The following is a 20,074-nucleotide window of genomic DNA, read 5'->3' as shown; positions in this document are numbered from 1 at the left end:
GGTGGGCTGCTCTAGACCCAGTGCTGGCTCTTTTATATACATCCTTGGGGGAAGAAGATAAATGCTTGGACAAAGACCATCTCCTTCCCTTATGAGAGACTTCCCTACTTACATTCGCCTGCTGTAATTTATGTCCCAGAAAATGGGGCTTTGTTCTCCACCTGTCAGTCTTGACAGAAATGCAGAACCACAGCCTGAGCACCAGTCTAAACTTTCATCCTTGGGATTCCTTGCATAGGCCAACCCCAATTAACCCTGCCACTGGGTGACCAGCCCCTGCAGACTAGGGCAGCATGAGCTTCTCGTCTCCAGTCACTCATGGCTGTGGGTTAGCCACAGGCATAGCTTGGGGAGGCTGGAGGAAAGGGTTTTGTGGGGAAAGCTGGGAGTGTCTAAACAGAAGTGATGGGATGAGGGTTTAGAGGATGTGGGCAGAAGGGAGAAGGAAGAATTCAGTATCAGAGCTGCTCTCTCTGGGGATGGATAGGGATGCTGAGGGACATGGAGGGGCTATGACTCCACACTAGGAAATCACAGCTGACCTGATGACAGAGGATCTGAGAAAATGCAGAAAGTTATGGAGGGACCACCCTAAACTTAAGTCTGGTCTCCAAACTCTTGGCACAGAGGGTCTCTGTGCTCATTTACACTTAGGATACATTGAAGAATGTGTGTTCATGTGTGTGTGTGTGTGTGTACTAGTGATGTTGGGTCAAGTGGCTGACTATTCTCAAAAATAAAACTAGATTCTTACCTCATACCACAATCCACCTGGAAACCATTCTGGGATAGAATTTTTAATTTTTAAAATAAAACCATACATTAGAAGAAAACATAATTTCTATAACCTTGGGAGTGAGAAATGAATTTCTTTTTTAAAGCATTACTTTATTTAAAAATTGGCAAATGTGGTTAATTTTAAAAAAAGCTTTGTATAAAAAATAGCATCTTAAATAAAATTAAAAAGTAAAAAATAAATGAGAAAAAATTGTTTGTAACACATATGACAGATAATAGCTAACATTTTTACATATAAAAACCTTGTGAATCAATAAGAAAAAGGGCAGCATGGCAGGAAAAACCAGCAGCCAAATGTGAACAGGCTGTTTGCAGAAAAAGGAAAAGATCAATGTAACATCTTCCTAAATGTCTACTCTAGCCATTGAGGAGCACTGTGGAGGAAGAACTTCCATTTGGATCCAGGTTCCATCTCCAATAGTTTGCGACAACACAGATTGTACAGCACTTTGAGCCACGATTTCTCCACTGGTGAAAGAAGAATGATGATTTGTCTCTGAAAGTTATTTTATGAATCAAAGCATCAATAGAGCATCTGGACACATCCCGCAATGGTACAAACTTGCTCCACATGAAAATACCAACCTAGTGCTCTTCCCCTGAGGCCATGGCAGGGCCCTACCTGTATGCTGTGGACGATGTCTCTGAACAGCGGTGAGCGCTGGGTCCAGGCACTCACCAGCTCCATGGCCCGATCAAAGTTTTTGACATACTCGCCATACATCTTGAGGAATGGGGCCAGCTTCTGCAGGATGTCCCCAAATCGAGGATTCATGTCCCTTTGTGAGGGAGTGAGATCATCAAAGAAACATCTCAGGTGAGGGGTCAGGGTGGAACAGGGATTCCACCAGAGGGCTATAAGGGATGGCCTGACTAGCAGCTCTGTGAGATAATAGGCAAACTGGTCACCCTGTGTGAGCCTTAGTTTCCTTCCCTGTATAACATGGAGTAGAAAATAGTGTATTACTGGATGGCAAACAAGAGGATCATGTAAAGCACTTCAGTAGTGCAGGCGTAGAACTGTTGCTCAAACCCGTTGCTAGTAATGGAGAGCCACTCTCATGATGGGTCACAGTTATCAAGGAGAAGCAAGGAAATTCCATTTTATTCCCTCAAATGGGAAAAATATTAGAAGCAGTGGAATGACTCAAGGTTGGCACCATCATGAGAGAGCAGCACTCTGCACTACTGGTAATGGTATGGACAAAGATTTAGAAATAAGTTTCAAAAAGCATAAAAATATATTTAATATTCTTTGACTTTAGAACTGTGATGGGTATTTACCCTAAATAAATTAATGAAAAGAAGAAAAAATGCACACACACAAAGCCATTCACTGCAACATAACTGGAAATTTGCACCTGGGATTTCACTCAAACGCCCCCCACCTGTAAAAGCAGCAGGCAGGCACTGACCTCCTGCACTGTTATTGTACCAGGACAGCATGAGCATCTATGCACTAACAGTCTTTCCAGGGCCTAGAGGAGAAAACCCATTTCTAGCCACAAAGACTGTGTGTCAGCCAGAAGTCCAGACCAGCCCTGAGCTTTAACCTCATGAACTTGGGGACACCTGCTCTATAGGTAGAGCCTATCCCTCTAAAGATCTACAAATTGACCCAGCACCTGGCTGAGCCTTGCAGGTGAGGGGACACCCCCTTAATCCAGTTCTGGCCTGGCTCTCCCTAGCCTGGTTTCAGCTTGGAGTGGCCAGGCTTCTGATGCTCCTGATGCTACAGGAGAACAGCATACTGGCTCAAGTGATGCCAGCAAAGAGGAGAGACAGTGGAGGCCACAAAACAAAGCTGCAGCGGTACCCAAAACAGAGCAGAAAGCATATAAGGTGGAGAATGGCCAGGTGGGGGCCTTGCCTGTGATGTTTTATTATTGTGACTATGGCTGAGCTAAGAATGAACAGAAGTGGCAGAGGTACAGAAGGATAGCCCCCTGAACAGCGGAAGGATACAAAGTATACTATGGAGGGGGGAAATTAATTTTTTAAAGCAAAGGTGGGGTATACCCTAAGAGGGAAAATGAACTGACTAGCACTGTTTGCTGGCTGTTTGGTGCTTGCAGATGTCTAATCCCATTTAAATCCCATGAAGCCCTAAGCAGGTATTAAAGTCCCTTTGATTTGCAGCTGAAGAAGCTAGGCTGGGAGACACTAAGTAGCAGTAGAGTCGGTGAGGTCAAGGTTGGTCCAGGACTTTGCAGAGAAGGAGCCCAGAGCACCATGAGACAGGCTCAAGTGTCTGCCATGCTTTAAGTCATAAAACTTCAGATGTAGAGGTGAATTGGCAAAATCAATCAATCACTGTGATAAAATCAGCAGGACCCTCAACCATCAACTGTGTTGAAGTCAAACTCCCTGGGAGACACTGCTCCCCACCCAATTCCCAGGTGCTGTGGACCACACTCACCACTCTTCTTTGATCCTTGTCTGCAGCTCAGGCAGGAGGAACTGCTCATGGAAGTGATAGATGGAGGAGATGTTAGAGAAGATGCCTGTGGTGACTTCCAGAGGGATCCCTGCTTCTGTCAGCTGGGTGCAGAAAACCTGGGCACACAGTGGTCACTGAGTGTGGGTCACCATGAATGGGATCATGCTTCTTCTGGGGGTGTGGGTGCCCAAGAGAGGCTGTGACCATATCCTCTTTCCTTAATAAACCTCTCATTTCATTGAAGTGGCTCAAACAACCTTATGGTCTTAAAGCAAGCTTAGTTATAGCTATGGATTGGGGGTGAGGCAGAGACAGTCCCTTCCAGATGGGGATAGGCCATCTTTCCTCTATCTACCTTTCATGGGCAATGGATGTTCCCAATATTTTTTTCTCTGATTGTGAGCTACAAAGTTTCCTTTGCAGTTACTTCCTGTGCTCCTAAACACTAGGTTGCCACATGGGCAGAGAAAGTGCCACCCACACTCCCAACTATTTATGTAGAAAGATGTCCAGAGGTCATTTACATCCTCATATTATGTGACTTCCAGGAATAATGACCTTCAAGGGGACCAGAAAAGATTTTTGTCCCAGAGCCACAAGTTCTGAAAGAAAAAAATACTAGTTTCTGGAGGATACTTAAATTTGTCTGAGTTTTAGCATAGTCATTTGTATTCCAAATGTAAGGCCTAGACAATGCTAAGATAGGGAGTTTGCCTGTGAAACTGCCCACTGAAATTCTGGGCACAGACAAAGGCATGCCCCAGCCAGGGGGTTACCTGGTCTAGCAGGTGCAGCCGCCTCACATAGGTCTCCTCAGTGTGCAGGAGCTCCTGGGCAATGTGGAGCAGCTCTTGGAGCTTAGAACACTGGGGAGAGAAAAGCCACAAATCACCTGTGGAAGATGAGCCTTGGAGAGGCAGATCTGACAAGAGTTACCTGTTGTGCATCAGGGACAACTAGGGGTGCTGTGGGGCCATAGGATGCTGCTGTGGTTGGAATGCAGGGCTCAGTTCTCACAGATGGAATATCCAGAGAAGTTTCTGAGGAAGGCACAAGAGTTCCTACCAATCCCCAAAATCTTCTGCAGTCCAGAGACAACTCTGTTCCTGAGGCTTTGAAGACAGAGCAGCTGCAGCAGCCATATAAAATATGTTGTGGAGTGATGCCAGAAAGATAGCAAACTAGAAAGCTACAGGTCCTCCTTCTCTCACAGAGACATGGAGTTAACAACAATATATAGACTAGAATACCTCTGTAAAAACTTGAGAGACCCAATGAGAAGCTACAGCTCTCAACGGTTTGTAAAACCAAGAAGAGATCCTCACAAATGTGGTAGGAAACTGGAAGTATTTGGCATCCTCTTTCATGTCCCTCCCCACACAGCATAGCATGGCACAAGTGGAAGTAAACCCCCTTTACCAAGGCTCCTCCTTCAGGATGAAAACAAAAGAATTAACTGTGTATCCAATGTTCTGATTTGTTTGGGGGCTGCTTGAGGGACTGGTTCCTGTCTTGTATGACTTGGAGTGCTGACAGGGCAAGTGCCAGGATTTGAAAGCCACTAAAAACAGAAGCAAGCATCAAATCAGAGTTTATGTTCTGCAGGCAGGTGTCAGGGGAGTGAGAAATCAGAAAATATTTATAAGGTCCAAGGATTTTCAGTCAGGCTGATTGGTAGTTTTGGATTGTACCAAGCCAGCAAACAAAAATTGGAGAGGTAATTGTTTTTCAAATGCCAAAATACCAGCAAAAAATGACAAAGAAACGGGAAAATGGCTCAATCAAAGGAACAAAATAAAACTCCAGAAACCAACCCTAAAGAAACACAGATCTCTGAGCTGTTTGACAAAAAAAAAAAAAAAAAAAAAGAAGAAAAAACCCTGTCATATAGATGTTCAGTGAGCTAAAAGGAAACACAGACATACAACTAAACAAAATTAAAAATGATGCATGGACAAGATAAGAATATCAACAGAGATAGAAGCTATAAAAAAGGATTCAAATAAAAATTAAAGAGATGAAAAATACAATAAATAAATGGAAAAAAACCTCATTATAGGAGTTTAATATCAGTTTGATCAGGCAAAAGAAAGAATCAGAAAACTTGAAGACAGGTCATTTGAAATCATCAAGTCAGAGGAATGAAAAGAAAAAAGAATGAGTAAAAACCAAAAGAACCTAAGGGACTTATGGGACACTAATAAGAAGACCAATACATGCATTAAGGGAGTCCTAGCAGGAGAAGAGAGTGAAAGAGGAAGAGAGCTTATTTGAGGAAATAATGGCTGAAAATTTCCCAAAATTGGTTTAAAAAACAGACACACAAATTCAAGAAGCTCAAGAAACTCCAACTAGGATAAATCTAAATTTAAAAAAACTTCCAGTCAAGATGGCCATAGGCAGACATGGCTTACCTCCTCACACAACCACATCAAAATTACAACTAAAATATAGAACAACCACCACTCAGAATCATCAGAAATTGAGTTGCACAAAAGTCCGACAACTACAGAATTAAAGAAACCACATTCATCCAGACTTGTAGGAGGGGCAAAGATCAGAACAGGCAAGTCCCCCATTCAGGTGTGATGGATAAAAATTCAGGAGGGATATATTGGAGGTCGAGTCCCAGCCCCACACCAGGGGCCACATCGCAGGGTTCCAGTGCCAGGAAGATAAGTCCTGAAAACTACACATGGACTCACCTACTCAGACTTACTCCCTCTGAGCTCCAGCAAAGGGGTAGCAGCTTGAAATACATCAGTGGCATATAGGGAGGAACTGAAGTAGCTGGCAACAAGGTCAGCTGAGGCCATTGTCCTTTTTATGAACCATCCCTCACAGAGCTGACAAGTTGGTGCTATATCTGAGACTCCCTGAACCTAGCTAACACTGTTTGCCTCACTCTGGAGATCCCCCGAGACTCAGCCACACTCAACTTATGGGCCCACCCAAACTGCTTTTCCATATGAATGGCTGGTCTTGGCTCAGGTTTCACAACTTCCTAAACCAGAGGTTCTCAACCTGTGGGTTGCAACCCCTTTGGGGGTGGACCGACCCTTTCACAGGGGTCACCTAAGACCATCAGAAAACACATATATAATTACATATTGTTTTTGTGATTAATCACTATGCTTTAATTATGTTCAATTTGTAACAATGAAAATACATCTTGCATATCAGATATTTACATTATGATTCATAACAGTAGCAAAATTACAGCTATAAAGTAGCAACGAAAATAATTTTATAGTTGGGGGTCACCACAACATGAGGAAATGTATTAAAGGGTCGCCGCATTAGGAAGGTTGAGAACCACTGTCCTAAACCCTCTCAAACAAGCAACAGCTATCTCCAGTGAGCCCTAGGCCCAGCACTAGCAGTAGCCAGCCTAGATTCACAGCTAGACTTCTCCTGAGAATCTCCAAGCCAAAGTAGCAGCCATCTCAGTTTGTTCTATAGCTCATGCAGCATGGCCCTAGGCAAAACATGGGTTGGGGAGGACCTTTCCCTGCATCACCTGAAAAATCCCAGAGCCTGCACACCCAGTGGGCATCTACAGACCACATCAGAGCACCACCACCCTGCCCCTACACAGCTGATCCTCCATGATGGCAGAGGGTGGTGGTCAGTGGTCACAGCCAGTCCTAGCATCCGCCTGGCAAGGGTAAATTCCTCCCATTGACTTGCCAACAGCAATCAAGGCTCAACTACAAGAGGAGGGTGTACTCAGCCCACACGAAGGTGGACCTCGAGTACCCAGCTTGATAGGGGAGACTATGCTACTGGACCCTATAGGATACCTACTATATTAGGCCATGCTACTGTAAGAAATGCTCACAATAAAACACTGGGACACAGGACTTCAGCCACAAAGCGAGTTTATTCATGAATCTGCAGAGTCCGGCGCACAGACAGCCAGGGGCATGTGCATGTGAAGTAGACAAAATAAACTGGTTTTATACTAACGCAATTAGCTCCCCCTCCCTTCTCTTCTCCCCAGTTTCTCCATTACTGATTATCCTGGGTTCACAGTCTAATGCAATTAACTACTTAACTAAGGGTATGATTAACTAAGGGTAATCTAGTTATATTGCCCTGGCTGGTTTAGCTCAGTGGATTGAGCGTCGGCCTGCGAGCTAAGTGTCGCTGGTTCGATCTTCCAGTCAGGGTACATCAGAGAAGGAAAACTCTGACTCCAAAAAACCTCCGCTGCCTTGCGGCATACCTCTTCAGGGGAAAGGCTAAGGGAGTAAACCCCGACAGAAAATCCGGAGCCGGAGTCCCTAAGGCGGTTTGACGTTGTAGTCAACACCGGCAACTCCTGCGGCGCACCTGAACCCAAGCTGTATCGACTCCGTCTTTCCCTTGGACCCTTCAGCTGCGAAGAGAGGGGGGGTCTGCTGCATGGGCAACAGCAGACCCTCCATATCACCCTGCCCAGGCTCTGTAGCTTCAGCGTCATCGCATGATGTCGATTTAACAAGGGAGGAGATAGATACCATGTCACTCCCGAGTCGGACTGCACAGCCATTCTCGGCGGTGCAGATAGACTCTTAAGAAGCTACACCATCGTCTCTCGAGACGGACGGCTGCCGACGACGACGACGAATCTAGTTATAGGTCTATCTCCAATTTATTTGCAAAGTTATCTGGCTACATCTATCTATTTCCCTGTGTTTCGGGATGACAGTCTTCCTCCTTTTGGTCCCAGAGATATGTGTGAGGAACTGCGGAATGTCATTTTCCAGCTCCTTTTCCATGATTCATCTGTTAATTATTTCCTACTGGTTTGAGAGTTACTGGCTTCTTTATCCCTTACAACTTCCCTTGTCTCTTTTGGAAAATTGACTACTCAAACCTCTAATTTGTCCCTTCAAACATTATGAGAATTTCTCAACTCTCTGCCTCATAGCAATGATTTTCTTCAGCCTCCAGGAGGAGGAGATTATTCTGTTGATAAATTACTGGCATCTGTTTAGTTAGTGCAGTCTCAATTAATTTCTGAACTAAACCTCTGATGCAGGAAATACTGTAATACAGCAGCCTAAAGCAGTAAGGACGCCTGCTACTACAATGAGGGAGGGGAGACAAGAGCTGATGTGATCATTCCTTTCCAATTACCAAACCAGTTTTCTAACCATCCTGTTACAGGATTGTTGATGCCTGAGTTTTCTGCTAGTTCATTTGCTGGGTTGGTCAGTCCCTGGAGAGCCTTAATGATAGTCCCATCAGAAGCTGTATTATTGGGGATAAAAGTGCAACACTGTCCCCTGAGCATTACATATACACCTTCTTTTTCTGCTAGCAGCATATCCAGTGCCATCCTATTCTCCCAGGTCATTTGCCTGGTGGCGTCTAAATGTTGAGCTATTTCTTCTATAGTATCTCTGATATAATTAATAAATCTATAAAAACTATAATAAATATAGTTTACCCAATCAACATTCTCGTTAATTGTTGACCACAGAAGAGGACTGACTCAAACCCCATCGCTATTTGATTCCTAGCCTTAAACTCATCTGGAACTCCTTTAGGGACCTCAATGGCATCAATATAGATATGAGGATCGAATGATCCACCAGGGACTGGTGACCTCTTTTTCATCACCATTTTATAGTCAAAATCCCTCCCATCTCCTTGGGGCCTTGGAAGAACCAAAGCCATCTGTATAACTAAGATACTGGCTACCAGCCATAGCTATGAAAAGGCACCTTGAAAGCTGTCATCTTCCCTCATCTCCCAACTGCAGGGTCTATGGAATTTTGGGGGGCCTTACTCTGTAACAATTCCCCCTATCAGACTTAAGACCCTTTATTACCTTATAAAAGACAATGGGCGAAGGTCTCATGCTCCTCTAGCTGCTTCAAGCTGGACATGGCTGTTGTCCTACCTACCCTTGGGTCTAGAAATCTCTAATAGAGTGGGAGTGAGGGAGTGGGGGTGACCTTCCCACATGGGGAAGGATTTTGTAAAGTCCAGGTCAGTTGGCTGTCCCCGGGAAGCGGCATGCTCAGATTCCAAGGGCTGGCACTGCCAAACAAACTGGCATCCTTGTCGTATTCTGGGGGCAACAGATTTGGCAACAGGGTTAAAAGGCATAATTAAACTATAACATTAGATGAAAACAGGCAGGGATTAATGTTTAATGTCCCACATTTGGAAAAAATTGGCTTCTTTGGCAGAAGGTGTGCAAGGCATGTCACACCTGTTTAAAGCCCTTTTGCCCACTAAACTTAGGTTTGGCTGAGGAGAACATTTTAGGATTTCCCACTTCTCAGACCTCTGGGGTCTTTCTGTCCAAGCTGTGGGACAGAAAAAGAGAAACTAGTTTTAAAGTGAAGCTCACAGACTGCCCCACATTTTACCAACCCAACCGCTTAGTTTAGCCAAACCATTGAGTCTCAGGAGGTGGCGACACAGATGGCCTTCTTAAGTAGGTCTATATGTGCAGACAATTACTCAGGTAATAAGATCATAGGCTTATGCCCTATGCAAACAGAAGGAAGAACACACATGTTAATTCACACAACATAACCCACAAACCAGTCTCTGAATCTGTAAGACTGTGGAGACATCCAGTCCACAAGGCCTTTGCTGGAATGATATTTAACAGTGGCAATTTGACAGGTCCTTTTTGCCTGTAGATTGAACATTTTTGATGATATTACAAACCTAGTTTTAACTTCTAAATGAAAACAAAGTTAAAGACAGCTGCACTAGTTTATAGTCTACCACTGAGCATTGTGATTTTCCTCAAATCATGATTTGTCTCCTTAAGATTACCTTCCTTGTCATTAAAGGGACTGCATTAAGTCCAGTTTTAATTTTGTCTATTTGTTTGTATAAACACAACAAGAGCAGCAACTGATTACATATAATCTTTAACTTTGCTTTGCTGGAACTCACACAAAGAACCTTCAGGTTGACCTTCAGTCTGCCCTTCTGAGCACAGAAGCTGAGCCACACACCTGCCATCTGGCCTTTCCTGTAAAACCCATGCTTTTTACGTGTCCTTCAAGTTTTCCATTGTGCCTTAAGGTTCCTCCTAGCCAACTTTTAGGAAAGCAACCTTTGTTCCTTCCTTAGAAAGATTGCCACAAACCACACAACCAACCAGGCTATCAGGCTTTTTCCTCGTGGGCTTTCATTATCATTGAAAGTCAATTCCCATTCCTCAGGGCTTTCTGGTAACAACCAGAGCCTAGGCATGCCTCCTTCAGGCATGACATCCCAGTCAAAGCCTCAGTTGACAAAACCACCATTAGCAACTGGTCTTATTAGTTTTATGCAAAGGAACCTTAGGTCATTACTTACTTCTTTAAGAATGCCAAATACTGGAAAGATCGGGTAAGGAGAAAAATATAGAAGTGTGAAGGATAATCCTTGTCCTTCAAACTTGCACTTCCATGCATTATAACTTCTGTCACTAAAACCGTACAATTTCTTTTCAAAACTTTTACAAACTTTTAACAAACCTTTTTCATTTTTATGTCTTACACTTTCCCTGGGTCCCTTTCTTTCATGTGAAGTTTTAACTTTCCCTGGGAAACCTCAATTTTTCCTTTCAGAGCATAGAGCAATAATTTAAAACACAAGACACCTAGGCCTTCTCTCTCCAGTATGTCCACTGGCCTCCTAGTGAGACGTGCCCTTGGCAGAGACATGCTCACTTGCCCAGGATGGAATTCTCATCGGCCCTAAATGACCCTTCCTGGGTTCCAGGTGGTAAAAGGCAATCTCCCTGACTGGTTTACAGATGACCTTTCTAGGTCTCATTGGTCAAAAACAGATACAGAGAATTCCACAACAGAACAAACCAAAATACACTTTTATAAAATCAGAACACAAGCAACTGAGGTTCCTTTTCCCAGGTTTAAAACTTCCATAACTGTTTCCTTTTTATCATTACGACTTTCCACAGACCTTCTGCAACATTCACAGACTTCCTAAATACTCTTTACTTCTTTAGATTTAACCATAACATGCTTCCAATCCTTGTTCTTTTCCACACTGTGAAGGACTATACTCAAACTCCGTATCTGGCAGCTAAAAGTTCCTAGATTTGCAGAGATATCCTACAGCTTTAAACAAACTTCTGCTTCTCCTTCTCTCTTCTAATGTACACTTTATGAGCTTTCCTGAGGAGTTTTTCAGTTGTTCTATCTGGCCCATTCATCTACCTTCTGCAATTTCTTATAAATATCTGGCCAGTTTCTGTTACAACAATGACTTTTAAGAGTCCCTGCCCTACAGCACTCTCTGGATTTAGACCAGAATACTTTCTCATCTGGTCCCTGAGGTTCTGTATGAATGCTAATGGAGTTTCATCTCTTTCTTGCTGTTTTTTGAATGCCTTGGAGACATTCTGTGCTTGGGGAACAGACTCCTTGATTCCCCTAATGAAGAGGCTCCTAAGGTCTCTCATCTGAGCCCTATCCTCCAGCCTGTTATGATCCCATTCAGGATCTATACTGGGAAACTTTTGTTTGTCCAGGACAATTCCCTGACCAGGAGGATGTACCCTTTCCCATATCCTCAGAGAAGCCTGTCTGATCATTCCTCTCTCTTCCCCACTGAAGATGTCTAGAATATACATTAATTCCATCCACATGTATATGCTGGGTCCAAGGAACTGATCTAATTGTTCTGCCAATCCAAAGGGGTCCTCTACCAAGCGCTTCATATCACGCTTGAAGTTTCTAACTTCAGTGCTTGTTAAAGGAACATTAACATATCCAATTTGCCCTGGGCCCATTGGGACCTCCCTAAGGGGAAACATCAGCTGCTCTGAGGGAATGGGGAAGTTCTTTAGGTCTTGCTTACATTGTTCTAATTCTTTTTTAATCTAGAGTAAGTTCCCACCAGTGCCGTGGGTGTTGTGAGCACAACTACCAGTTAGGCACCTGTTAGGTGTCCCTGCCTGATTCATCTGTACTGTCTCTCTGTGGTGCCTATGCCCAATTGGCCACTGGCTGGCCAGGGCCGTAAGGTGGTAGGAGACAGGATAGAGGGTCCCAGGCTCTATCTTATTTTTCTTTTACAGGGAAGAGACCTGTAGACCTGCCAGTAGGTTGTAACCAGCAGAGAGCATATTTCTTCTCTTCCTTAGAAACTGATGCCTGATCACTCACATATAAGATCAGGGCTTGACAAACCCAAGTTTCATCAGACCCAAATTGGGGCCAGAAAACAGACTGCCCCTTATTTGGTTCCTCTGGCCAAAGGAGACAGCAATATTTTACCATTTTCTGTTTTTTCTTATTCTGGGTCTGGGGATCTTCTCCCCAATGCTTTAACATTTTCCCTAATGGACTCCTGGGCAGAATGTCTATGGGGTGTTTCTTTGTCCCATTTAGTTTCCCTAGGCTTAGAATTTTTATTTCCCATCCTCAGTTGATTCCTGTGGCTGTGCCTGAATCTGGTTGTGTCCTCAACCCCCCTTACTAGAAATTTCTTGAACATGAACCCTGGCTTTGTCCTCAACGCCTTACTGGAGGTTTCTTGCACAGGAACCTGTGAGCTCACCACCACCCCAGTACTGGAAGTTTCTTGCGCACACCCTGTATACTCAACCCCTGTACTGGAAGTTTCTTGTATACAGACCCTGTATACTCAACCCCCCCTTGCTGGAGATTTCTTGTATACAGAGATGCCATGAGGCCAACTCCACTGATTGGAGGTTTCTTGCCCATGCCCTGTGTGCTCAACCCCCTGTACAGTACTGGAGATTTCTTACACACAGCCAAGATTCACTTCATCTGTCTCTGGCCGTTTCCCTCACATGAGAATGGAACCGCGGATTGGGACTCTGCACTCGCTTTGTATCTTGAGATATGTCTCCGTCACACACACACACATTCAATCTCCAAGAATGCACAACCACCAAGGCAGTAATTAAGTCCAATTTTCTTACCTTGGCCCATGTAAGAGGTTGCCTGGTTCCCGTGGTGTTTGCTTTTGTTTCCCCCATGCATCGGTTCTACTGCTGTCCCAACAGGAAGTCTCAGGTCTATTTCCAGACACTGTGAGATGGGTAGGCCCTGGGTCAAGCGGGCCACCCCAAAGCGGGTAGGACACATCTCCCCACCTCGGCTCAGAGCCTCTTCCTGCACACAGGCAGAGGATCCCGGATGAGCCCCAAAATTGTGAGAAACACTCACAATAAAACACTGGTACACAGGACTTCAGCAGCAAAGCGGGGTGTTTATTCATGAGTCTGCAGAGTCAGGCGCACAGACAGCCAGGGGCATGCATGCACGAAGTAGACAAAGTAAACTGGTTTTATAGTAACGCAATTAGCTCCCACTCCTTAATGTGATTAGCTCCCCCTCCCCTCTCCTTCTCCCCCATTTCTCCATTACTGATTAACCTGGGTTCACAATCTAACATGATTAACTAATTAACTAACGGTGTGATTAACTAAGGGCAATCTAGTTATAGGTCTTTCTTCAACTTACTTGCAAAGTTATCTAGCTACATCTACCCATCTACATCTACATCTCTGCATTCGGTGATGACAATCTTCCTCCTTTTGGTACCAAAGATATGTGTGAGGAACTGCGGAATGTCATTTCCCGGCTCCTTTTCCATGATTCACCTGTTAATTATCTCCTACTGATTTGAGAGTCATTGACTTTATTTCTTACACTACCAAGACAGTGAGTCATAGAAACTCTACATAATATATAGAAACAAACACAGGGAGGCTGCCAAAAGAAGGAGACAAAGAAACATGGCCCAAAGCTAAGAACAGATCAAAACTCCAGAAAAAGAGCTAAATGAAATGAATATAGGCAATCTCTCAGATGTAGAATTTGAAACACTGGTTATAAGGATGCTCAAGGAAACTAGCGAGGAACTCAACTGCATTAAAAAGATCTAGTCAGAAATGAAGGATGCACTAATTGAAATAAAGTACAATTTAGAGGGAAACAATAGTAGAGTGGATGAATCCAAGAGTCAAATCAATGATTTGGAACATAATGAGGCAAAAAACAACTAATCAGAACAGCAAGAAGAAAAAAGAAACCAAAAAATGAGGATAGTATAAGCAGCCTCTGGAACAACTTCAATAGGCCCAACATTCACATCAAGAGGTGCCAGAAAGACAAGAGAAAGACCAAGAAATTGGAAATCTATTTGAAAAAAGTAACGAAAGAAAGCTTCCCTACTTTGGTGAAGGAAATAGTCCAGGAGGCATGGAGTCCCAAACAAGATGGATGCAAAGAGGCCCACTTCAAACCACATCATAATTAAAATGCCAAAGTTTAAATATAAAGAGAGAATCTTAAAAGCAGCAAGAGAAAAGCAGAGAGTTACCGACAAAGGAGTTCCCAGAAGGTTGTCAGCTGACTTCTCAAAAGAAATTTTGCAGGCTAGAAGGGATTGACAAAAAATGTTCAAAGACATAAAAAGCAGGACTTACAGTCAAGATTGCTCTACCCAGGACTTCCAGCCAAGATGGAGGCGTAGACAGACATGCTGTGTCTCCCTCCACAACTAAGAAGGAATACAACTATCTCAAAACTAGAAACAACCAGAAGTTCCAGAAAATCAAAGTGCATGGAAGTCCAGCAAACAAAGATATAAAGAAGAAATACTCATTTAGACAGGTAGGAGGGTCGGAGCCTGGGCGGAGAAGACATGGTGTGGTGGTGGCAGCAGCAGCAACAGCAGCAGACCGGCGGAAAGTGCAGTTACACGTTTTAAAAAGTCAGGAGGGACACCTGGGGAGTGTTCCCAGCTCCTCACCAGAGCAACTCACTGTCCCAGCTCCAGGGAAAATCAAGCCTCATTGCTTTTGACTTTGAAAACCAGTGGGGGTTGGGGTGGAGGCAGAAACTGCCGGTCTCTCAGCAGAGTCCACTTGTTTAAAGGGCCCCACAGACCTAGAACATCCGCAGACCCAACCACTCTGGGAATGACGGTCAGGGCAGCAGCTAGAGGGGCGCCAGTCCAATGCAGAAGTGGGAGAGGTGCCTGGAAAAGGGGCAAGTGCTGGGCAAGCGGCATTGTTCCTTCTCAGACTCCTCCCCCGCATTCAGCGCCACAACGTGGTGAAACAGGTCACCTATTACTGACGAATCCCTAAGGTTCCGCCCCTTACAACGTAGCAGGAGCGACAGCTTTCCCTGGGACACGGAAGCAAACAAACACAGGAGACTTCCAGCCAAGATGGATGCCTAGACTGACATGCTCTGTCTCCCTCCACAACTAAGAAGGAATACAACTATCGCAAAACCAGCAATAACCAGAAGGTCCAGAAAGTAAATGGAAGTTCAACATATGAAGTTATAAAGAAGTGGTGCTCATCTGGAGAGGTAGGAGGGGTGAAGCGGGGGAGAAGAGATCAAGCTGTGCTGTCCGTGGTAACAGCAGCGATGGTGGCAGGACAGCGGTAAGCACAGACACCCATATTTGAGGGGAAGTGAGAAGCATCCGGGGAGCACCCCTGGCTGCAGACAGACCCATCAGCTTGTGATTCCAAAGCCAGGGAAGGCAGACCTCCATTGCCTTGGACTGTGAGGCCCAGTGGGGGTGGGGACGGAGGAGGAGGCTCCCAGTCTCTCAGCAGAAAGTGAATGGCAGGAATCCATCTTGGGCCCCCACACCCGCACAAAACGCCACAGTGTAATGAGACGGGTCACCCAGTTGTGACGAGTCCACAGGGCTCCGCCCTCTGTAGCGTAGGAGATGTGACAGCCCTGCCCAGGAAGCAAAGGTAAACACAAAACTGTTCAAGATGGCACAGATCATGATAGAGATCCCAGTGATGCAGCTGACCAGACAGCAAATTTCTAATCTAACGAAGCAGCAGGTAGGAAATATTTTTGAGGCACAGTTCAGAGCTTTGGTTATAAAAGTGCTTTTAGACCTAACAGCAGATATTAAACAAGACAGGGAAGGAATGAAGGCTAGTCCTGCTGACATGAACAAAAACACATATGAAACTAGTGGTGAGGGCAAGAAAACCAGGGATCAAATCAACAAATCGGAACATATGAAAGGAACAAACAGTCAACCAGTGCAGAAAGAGGAAACGAGAAGTGAGAAAAATGAGGAAAGGCTCAGAAACTTATTGGACAGCTATAAGCGGGCCAACATCCAAATCATAGGGTTGCCAGAAGGTGAAGAAGAAGAACTAGAAATGGAAAAATTATGTGAAAAAATAATGAAACAGAATTTCCCTAACTTGGGGAAGGAAATAGACTTACAGGTCCAGGAAGCACAGAGAGTTCCAAAACAACTGGACCCAGGGACAACCACACCAAGACATATTATAATCAAAATGTCAAAAATTAAGGATAAAGAGAGAATCTTAAAAGCAGCAAGAGAGAAGAAGAGAATTACATACAAAGGGGTCCCGATAAGACTGTCAGCTGATTTCTCAAAAGAAACTCTGCAGGCAAGAAGGGACTGGCAAGAAATATTCAAGGTAATGAAAAGCAAAAACCTACAACGACGATTACTCTATCCAGTGGAGCTGTCATTCAGAATAGAAGGGCAGAGAAAGTGTTTTCAGGACAAAGTAAAACTGAAGGAGTTCATCAGATCCGCACCTCTGTCATATGAAATGTTAAAGGGACTTGTTTAGGAGAAAGAGGATCAAAACTATGAACATTAAAATGAAAACCGTATCACAACAACCAACAACAGAAGCTAGGGAACTGAAACAAAGACAAACTAAATAGGCCATGAGAGTGTGAAAAGAATTGTAGGTATGGGGAAAATTATGGGGAAAGGTCAGCAGGGAGGAGGAAGGGGGGAAAGGGAGGGAGATGGTACAGGGATTAAGAAGCATAGTAGGAGGGAGTGGAATAGAGAGGAAGGTGTTGAGAAGAACTATGTACACAACCAATGGGCATGGACTAAGAGTGGGGGACTACTGGAGGGAGGGATGTCACTGGGTGGAGGGGAACAAAGGGAAAAGCAGTTGGGACAACTGTAACAGCATAATCAATAAAGCATATTAAAAAAACAAAAGATTGCTCTACCCAGCAAAGCTATCATTCAGAATCAAAGGGCAGATAAAGAGCTTCCCAGACAGACACACGCGCGCACACACACACACACACACACACACACACACAAACCACTAAAGGAGTTCATCATTACCAAACCATTATTATATGAAAGGTTAAAGGAACTTATTTAAGAACAAGAAGATCAAAACTATGAACAATAAAATAACAAAAATACATATCTATCAACAACTGAATCTAAAAATCAAACTAAGCAAAACAAGAAGAACAGAGACAGACTCATGGATAAGGAAAGAATTTTGATGGCTGTCAGATGGGAGGGTGATGTAGTGGCATAGGTGAAGAGGTGGGAGGATTACAAAGTACAAATAGGTAGTCAGAGAATAGCCACGTGCTTGTAAATTACAGTATAGGAAATGGAGTAGCCAAAGAACTTACACACATGACCCATGGATATGAGCAATGGGGGTGGGGATTGCCTGAGGGAGTGGGGGGTGCTGGGTGGAGGGTGGCAAAGGGGGAAATAACCAGGAATAATGAAATAGCATAATCAATAAAATATAATTAAAGTTTAAAAACCCAATCTGAGACCCATTATAATTTTTTTAAAAGGAATGAGATTATATATTTAACATGCTAAAAGAAAAAAGCCATCAACCAAGAATACTGTATCTTGGGGAGCTGTCCTAAAATGAAGAAACTATGGCTTTCCCAAATAAACTAGACATGCTATGCTAGAAATGTTTAAGGGACTCCTTCAAGTTGTGAAGATGGCAGACAGAAACATAAGCTGTACAAAAATATAAGATTCTCTGGTAAACGTAAATGCATGGACAAATGTAACATGTACTGTTGCAATTTTGGTACATAGAACTTAAATAATAAAAGCATTTAATAATTATAAATATTTGTTAATGGGTATACAATATATAAATGTGTCATATGTGACATCAGTAACAGTGGGGAGGAGAGGGAACTGTAAAGGAGTAGAATTTTTATATGCAATTGAAGTTCAGTTACAGTTCAAAATAAAATGTATAACTTTAATATATTTTACATAACTGCTATGGTAATCACAAAGACTATAACTGTGGACTACAGTACATACAAAAAGAAATGAGAAGAAAATCAAAGCATGTCAGTACAAAATTCGGTGAAACAAAAGGGAGGCGGTAAGAGAGGGATAAAATAGCAATAGTAAGTCTTTTCCTAATAGTGATTACTTGTAAATGAATTAAATTTACCTATCGAAAGACATAAATTGGTTGAATGAATTGAAAAAAATAGCATCAAACTATATGCTATCCACACACACACACCCACACACACAAATAAAACCCTACCTCACTTTAGATTTAAGGACATACATAAGCTAAAAGTGAAAAGATGGGTAAAATATCTCATGCAAATGGCAACTAAAAGAGAAGAGGAATGGTCATACTTAGACAAAATATGCTTTAAATAAGCAACTGTTACAAGATACAAAGAACATTATATGATAATAACATGACTAACTCACCAAGAAAATATAATAATTATAAATATTTATGCACCAAACCTTAGAGCTCCTAAAAATATGAAGCAAACTTTGACAGAACTGAAGGTAGAAACAGACAGTAACAAAATAATAGTAGAATATTTCAGTGCTCCACTTTCAAGACTGGATAAGACATACAGAGAGGATATCAGTAAGAAAGCAGAGGGCTTGAACATCACTAAAACCAAAGGGATCTAATAGACATGTACAGAACACAGCACAATAAACGTTCTTCTCAAGTACATGTGACGTATTTATCAGGAAAGACCACATGTTAGTTCACAAAACAAGTATTAACGAAGTCAAAAAGACTGAAATCATATAAAATACCCTTGCTAATCAAAATAGAATAAAACTAAACCCATTGAACAAAGAAAACTGGGAAGTCCATAGCTATGTGAAAATAAGACAATGCACATTTAAGAGTCAAAGAAGTCACAAAGGAAACTAGAAGATACTTTTAAGAAAAATGAAATTGAAAACCCAATATACCAAATTTATAGAATGCACTGAACGCAGTGCTGAGATGGATGTTCATAGCTATAAATGCATATATGAACAAGGAATAAAGATCTTAAATCAACAACCTAACTTGATACCTCAAGAAGCAAAAAAAAACCACAAAAACTAAACCCAAAGCAGCCAAAAGGAAGGGGAAAAAAAATAGATTAGAGCAGAGATAAATGAAACAGAGAATAGAAAAACAATGGAAAAATCCGAAAAACTAACAGTTGTTTTTTAAAAAATAAATCAATGAAATTGACAAACCCTGTTAAACTAAGAAAAAAACAACTTAAATAACTGATATCAGAAATGAAAAAGGACTTCTGGCCAGATGGAGGCTTAGACAGACACGCTCGGTCTCCCTCTACAACTAGAAAGGAATACAACTACCTCAAAACAAAAGATAACCAGAAATTCCAGAAAATAAAACTACATGAAAGCCCAACGTATGAAGTTATAAACCAGCAGATGGGGGGAGGGGAGGGGGAGTGCAAAATCGGTACCAGAATGGAAAGGTCGGGCAGCACTGTTTGTGGTAGCAGCGGGGGTAGCGGCAGGGGGAGCAACCCCAGCTGCAGTCGAGTCCTGGCAGCTCGTGACCCCAATGCTGGGAAAGGCAGTCCCCCCCCATTGTCTCGGATGGAGAGGCCCAGAGGGTGGGGGGACGGATCCCGGTCTCCCAGCCGAGAATAATGACAGGAATCCATCTTGGACCCCTGCCCCCACACAAAGCGCCACAGTGCAGCAAAAAAGGCCGCGGACCGCCACCAGTCACCGGGTAGTGACGAGTATATGGGGCTCTGCCCCATC

General features: G+C 43.3%; 1 protein-coding gene across 3 annotated transcripts in view; it reads right to left on the bottom strand.

Annotated features, from left to right (window-relative positions):
• Positions 1-20,074, bottom strand: part of FGD3 (FYVE, RhoGEF and PH domain containing 3) — a 54,875-nt gene that overhangs the window by 17,596 nt on the left and 17,205 nt on the right. For all 3 annotated transcript variants that reach the window (XM_090273945.1, XM_090273947.1, XM_090273946.1), the window contains exons 4-6: positions 4,015-4,104; positions 3,218-3,354; positions 1,421-1,577 (exon numbers count right to left, since the gene is read on the bottom strand). In XM_090273945.1, coding sequence (XP_090130071.1) covers positions 1,421-1,577; positions 3,218-3,354; positions 4,015-4,104 — 384 coding nt within the window. The remainder of the gene's footprint in view (positions 1-1,420; positions 1,578-3,217; positions 3,355-4,014; positions 4,105-20,074) is intronic.

The sequence above is a fragment of the Furipterus horrens genome, unplaced genomic scaffold (assembly GCF_987537825.1).
Source record: "Furipterus horrens unplaced genomic scaffold, mFurHor1.1.pri manual_scaffold_4, whole genome shotgun sequence".
NCBI classification, from domain to species: Eukaryota; Metazoa; Chordata; class Mammalia; order Chiroptera; family Furipteridae; genus Furipterus; species Furipterus horrens.
The sequence above is the reverse complement of the archived record's forward strand: the minus strand, read 5'-3'. Positions and strand labels throughout refer to the sequence as shown.